Here is a 6,000-nt window from a genome sequence, read left to right as displayed (position 1 = left end):
AAGTCCAACCTATGCCCTAACACCTCAACTAGGCTATAGCACCAAGTGCCATGTCCAGTCTTTTTTTAAACACATCCAGAGATGGTGATTCTACCACCTCCCTGGGAAGACAATTCCAGTACTTTATTATTCTTTCAGTGAATTTTTTTTTCCTAATATCCAACCTGTACCTTCCCTGACATAGCTTGAGACTGTGTCCTCTTGTTCTGTCAGTGCTGCCTGGTGGAAGAGACTGACCCCCACCTGTCTACAGCCTCCCTTCAGGAACTCGTAGAGAGCAATAAACAAAATAACTTGTAGGAGCCTCCTTTCCTCCAGGCTAAACAACCCCAGCTCCCTCAGCCATTCCTCACAGGGTTTGTGTTCCAAACCCCTCACCAGCCTTGTTGTCCTCCTCTGGATGTGCTCAAGCATCTCAATGTCCTTCCCTGAGGGACCCAGAACTGGACACTCAAGATATTATTAATTTCATTAATATCAGTGTTGACATCATCAGAATCTTGCTGAAATCATAATCAGGCATTCTATATGTCAAAGGGGGAACCATGAATTCGGAAACTTAATCTCCTTTGCTCATGAGGTAAACCCTGATGGTATGGGATGGGATTTGGCATTACAGCCATGATGACTAAAGTCGTTGCTGCTGATCTTCAGCAGACATGTCCTGTCTTGAAATAAAAGAAATAAAGAAAATCATATTAGCCTGGGCATATTCTTGGCTGTGAGGCTGGTGATACCCTGGCCCTGCTGCCCATAGAAGCTGTGGCTGCCCCATCCCTGGCAGTGTTCCAGGCCATGCTGGATTGGGCTTGGAGCAACCTGTTCTAGTGGAAGGTGTCCCTGCCCATGGCAGGGGGTGGAACTGGATGGTCTTTGGTCTCTTAGGTTCCTTTCATCCCAAACCATTCTAGGATTCTCAGGCAGCAGCAGGATGGAGTGAGGATAAGGGTGGCAATTCCCCGGGAAGATAACAGAAATGGAAATCCTCAAGGCTACTTTTGAGGCTTTTCATCTTGCATTTTGGTCTTACCCTGGATTTCTTCCCCCCTTGTCTGGAAAAAGTGGAAACATGTTCAGTTTTCAAGCCCAAGCATAAGCTTGCTGTAGGCTGCCTAGGGCTGCTGTGACATACAGATCACAGCTGGAGATCCACTGCTGCAACAGGCAGAAAGCCAGGTGGGAATGAAATCTTCTGGCTGGGGCAATTATGATCCACTTTGTAGCTTGACCTGTCGCATGACAACAGAGAGGCCCTTCTGCAAGGCAGAATTCCTTGACCTGTCTGTGCCAGAACTCTGTGCAATGCAGGAATGATGCCATGCCCTTTACCTGAATCCATTTCCTCATCTGTAAAAGGACAGCAAGGAAACTTGTTCCTAGCTCACCTCAGAAGTGGCACAGATTCTGTGAGAGCACAGACCCTTCCCTGTGCTTTCACCTTTGCTGTATCTCATGCTGCTGCTCTCACTGACAGCAAAAATCTCTGACATTTCTCATCGTCCCGGTACACACACGTGATTTTGAGAGGCAGTAAGCAAGCAAATATAATGGCACAAAAAAAAAAAAAAAAAAAAAAGGAGAAGGAAAAAAAAGGCACACAGACACCTGCTGTGAGTTTATTTTGACAAGTGCCAATAAGCGCGGCTGCAAACAGAGAGGAACCAACCGGGTAAACAAACCCAGGCGCAGAGCGCGGCTTCTCTCGCTGGGTTAGGGCTGGCGGAGAGGGGGAGGAACGGGCCGATTTTAGGGTGGGCTTGCTGAGAGCTCTCTGCCCTGTCGGCCGAGCCCGGCGCTGCGGGAGGAGCCGGCGGCTCTCCCGGCGGGCGCGGTGCCGTGCCCGGCTGCGGCGCCTGCGGGATGCTCTGGAGCGCAGGGATGCGGAGGAGGGGGGCTGCGGGAGGGGAGAGGGAGGCGTGTGCCTGCCTGCGAGGGGGGCATTTCTTCCCGTACCCGCACAAGCCGATGCCTACCCTGCTGAAGCGGTTAAACGGGGGAGAGCAGCAGCCCGGCTGGCAGATTCCTGCCCTGTGATATGCCAGCCACAGGGTGACGCAAGGGCTGGAAGGCTCCAACTAACAAGCCATTTTCACCTGCGTAATAAGCGCTAGTGGAGATACGGCAGCGGCGGCGGCGGCGGCTCCCGGTCCCCGCAGCCGGCCAGACCCCAGCGCGGCCGCAGCACCAGCCAGCCCGGCGGCCACCGCAGCCCTTCCGGTGGCCCCCGCTGCATCCCGAGAGCCGGCGACCAGCGGCCGCCTTGCAGGCAGCATGTCAGCCCCGCCGGACCCCCAGGACCTGCTGCTGGCGGGCGCTGGGCTGCACTGGGCTGCGGACGGGGCGGACCAGTACGCGACTGGGGCTCCGCTGCGGGATGGAGATGGGGCTCAGCAGCGGGAACAGCTGGGCTTCGGCTCCGCCAGGGAACACCCGCCCGTTACCATGGCGACTGCATCCCCAGGTAAAAGGCGAGGGGCACCCAGGGATGCTCAACAAAGGGGCCCTGGCAGCAGCGTCTCCCGGTTGCCTCGTTCCTGACGCTTCCTCTGTTTTCCTCCCAGCCTGGCTGCTTGGAAACATTGCTAACGAGTTAGTGAGCGCATGTAGGGAAACAGAAAATAACGAGGAATTGCGGCCTTTGCAAGTAGTTATTTTTTGCTGATGTGGGGGAGGGGGGACGCAGGAGACAGCCAAGTTCCCTAAAGCTCTTTGCAGTTTGTTAGGCACAAGACAAGCAGATTTCAGGCAAATGTTGAAAGGCATTTGATTTCAGCCGACTTGATGTGGATCTGTCATCATTTGTCATACACCCGTTCACATCTGGAGTGACAGATCTCAGTGGACTTACTTCAGCTATTCCCCGTGCACCTGGAATTCCTGCATGGCCACTTATATTATTTCAACATGCAGCTTTTAATGGAGTGCCTATTCCGAAGTGTCTGTACATTTTGTGCATGCTTTTGGGACTTGTTCATTTATTTGTGGACCTCTTGCTTGCTGTGCTTTCCACCTTTTGAGCACTGAGGTGTGTTCGACTTCAGGTGCATTCAGTTTAGGGTCTGCAGGTTCATTGATTTTCAGTTTATTTTTGGGATGTGTTCAATTTCCCTTGGTTTAGGGTTGCTTTCTTTAGTAGCTGTATTAATAGCAGGTGTATATCTGAAGCCAGGAGTCTTCAGCTCCCCATAGCTTCTGGTAGCAATGTTTTGGGGAAAATGATTCTCCTTCATTCTTGGGGACAATTCCCTACTTTCTTTCTCACTGCTGTCTGTCAGAGAACCCAAACAGCCAGAAACCCCAGCCCTGGGGGAGCTGATGCATCCCATCTCACTGGGAAGTAGATGTTTCCATTACAGATCTCAAAGCATTAAACTTGTCTTGAGTAAACTGAGGGTCAGGGCTCGGGACAGGAATCGATCTCTGTTATGCAATAGCTGCAGGAGCATTAGGAACTGCGTTTTTGGGCTGAGTCCCTTCTAATCCCCTCCAGTCAATCAGCACAAAGAGTAGCTGGCCAGGAGCAGCACAGGCTGTGTGGCTGAGTGTGCTGTTCTGCTCATACCCACACGCGTGGTTTCGCGGGGTCCGAGCGTGCGTCGGTGCCCGTGGGTGCTCCCGACGTGGATGTCCCCCTGCCACCCGTCTGTCTGCTGGGTGTGACCGAGCTCAGGGGTGGAACAGGATCTAACAGCCCTCGGCTGATGGGGGAAATGTTTTGCTGTTTTGTAGCTCTGGGCAGGCAGCTCATCTGCTGATGTGCTGCTCATTCGCTGAGCTGAGTGTTGGGGTGTGAAACGTGACTTTCTACTGGAGGCAGAGGCAGAGGGCTGGGAATGTCAGGCTCTGTGAATGTGTGTGAAGAGGGGCAGGATTGTGGTCACCAGGTGGGGCTGCCTCAAAAATATAATGACACAAAGAAGAGGGGAAAGGAATCTTGTGAGCTTTTTTTTTTTTGTTCACTGATGGATAAAAATATGGCCATGCTGAATCTTAGCGTACAGAACAAAGAGGGGTGGTCTCTTAAACTGTGTAAATCACCATTAAATGGAAACACTGTGAAACTGCTTACAATTAATGAAGGTTTCTTCAGGCTTGACATGGCTGTAGATTTACACTTAGGGAATGCAGAATAGAGAGACAGAAAGAAAAGAAAGAGAAGAAGAAAATATAAAAAAAGGGGAGAAACAAGAAAGAAAGAAAAAGAGATGAAAAGAAAAGTTTTTAGCTTTTTGAATCCTCTGCAAAGGGGTTTTAGACGTGTTTGTTTGCTTGTGTCAGACTGTGGCAAGGTGGAGGCAAAGTGAGTGATACAGATATTTTTTTGGTGTTTGCTGGCTGTGGACTCTCAGACTGTCAAATCAGCAGTACCGTAAGAGTAGCAACGTGCTTTAAACATTTCCCGTTTTGTTTTCCCTGTTCCATAAAGAACTGCTGTGTGGCTGTGTGCGTGTCTGGCCGACCATGGCAGACAGAGCAGCATCCCAGGCAGTGCAGCCCTGCAGTCTCCCTCTGTTTGTGGCTGCAGCAGCTGTATTTCTGTTCCACACTACCTAGGGAGCCACGACTCCCACCCCCTTCACCGGGGGAAGTAAATCATTTCCTTGTTCTCTCTGTGTGACTAAGTATTCATAAGTTTCTGAATAAGAAGACTGTCATATTGTTGAATATCTGAAACTGTCAGGCTTTTCTGAGAACTCTTTATTTCTTCTGCTCAGAGAGAGATTCCTGCCTGCTCCTAAGCCATAGGAATGGACCCAGCAGGAGATACACAGCTCCAGCTTTATTACAACACCACCATAGTCTGCCATAAACTCAAACACTCCTGGCACAATGGGCTATCTGGGGACACTTTAGACAAGGAGCAATCCATCCAAACGGGAGTGAATTGGACAGAATAATTTTCAGGTAGCTTCCCAGCACATCCTGTATCTTCCTCCACACCTGTCAGACCGGTCTTCTTTTTTTGGTGAAATCCATGGTTATGCTTTCGGAGGCAAGAGCAGGGTCTGGAGTCTGGGAGATTCTCTCAGCATAAAAATAACTGAAAACAAATGGGGGGAATTTATCACAGGTTGTGCAGATATTTTCTTATACAACCTAAAAATTTGCAAACTTTCCCTGATCTTGGCTTTTGTTTTAAGTTTGAAAATCAGCCAGGGATTGTTGAAAGGTTCAGGAATATTTTCAAGCTGGCCGTGGGCCCAGCTTTGAGCCAAGCTGGCTTTGTGTCAAAACCTGGTGAGTGGTTTCTGAATGATGAAAAGCAATGGATTTCACTCCCCATTCTTTGGATCAACCAAAATCAGCAGTGATTGAGACTGCAGAAAAAAATTCCCACAAGGAGTGGAAAACTCAGAGATTTCTTAAGTAAAGTCAGGGCAACAGGGAGCTGCAGATCCCACATCAGCCTCTCCTCTTGCAGGGCTCCAATGAAGATCAACTCCAGTAACTTCTGATCAGGGATAAGGCTGTTTCTCTTTCTTTTTTTTTTTTTTCTTTGGCCCCTGAATTTTGCTGAAAATTTCTCTCTTCCTCAAATGCCTCAAAGTTTTCCTCCTTCCCAAAAATGAATTTGGTTCAGGGTGAGAGGACCTTGCAGGCAGCTCTTGCAAGGACTGGTGAGGGAAGCAGTCCTGAAGGGCTGGTGAGGAATTACGTGTTGGAGAAGAGAGCCCCATGTCACCCAACACACCATCTGGTCACAGATTCTGTTATTTTATTTTTATGCACCAACAGTGATTAAAATCCCCTGAGAGGAATTATTTCCAAAAATATTACACAAGCTAACAGGCGTTCCCCAGGATAAATACATATGGTTTCCTCCAGTGAAATGGCAAAATGGTAGAATGGACTGTACCTCCATGCTGGATGTGTTCTTCAGTGAAAAATTGCAGGGAAAAGCCAGGAACTCATACAAATGGTGATTCCTGTGTGGGGATCTGGGAGATTTCATGCAGCCTGGTGCATGGGTGGGTATCTGCAGGGTGATATATCAGTGGT

At 49.5% G+C, this 6,000-nt stretch overlaps 1 protein-coding gene and 1 long non-coding RNA gene across 2 annotated transcripts in view; one reads left to right on the top strand and one right to left on the bottom strand.

The window, feature by feature from the left end:
* Positions 1–492: 492 nt before the first annotated feature.
* LOC128790239 (uncharacterized) lies at positions 493–1,149 on the bottom strand. The gene is made up of 2 exons (XR_008431670.1): positions 1,031–1,149; positions 493–668 (listed from the first exon to the last, which is right to left on the bottom strand). It is a non-coding gene; the product is annotated as an uncharacterized LOC128790239 (long non-coding RNA).
* Positions 1,150–1,626: 477 nt separating this feature from the next.
* RTN1 (reticulon 1) overlaps positions 1,627–6,000 on the top strand; it is a 118,126-nt gene continuing 113,752 nt past the window's right edge. The window contains exon 1 of the mRNA XM_053946242.1: positions 1,627–2,461. Within this exon, the coding sequence (XP_053802217.1) occupies positions 2,272–2,461 (190 nt within the window). The 5' untranslated portion in view covers positions 1,627–2,271. The remainder of the gene's footprint in view (positions 2,462–6,000) is intronic.

This window comes from Vidua chalybeata, chromosome 6 (assembly GCF_026979565.1).
Source record: "Vidua chalybeata isolate OUT-0048 chromosome 6, bVidCha1 merged haplotype, whole genome shotgun sequence".
NCBI lineage: Eukaryota > Metazoa > Chordata > Aves > Passeriformes > Viduidae > Vidua > Vidua chalybeata.
Note: the sequence above shows the minus strand (reverse complement) of the source record. Positions and strands in the feature narration are given on the sequence as shown.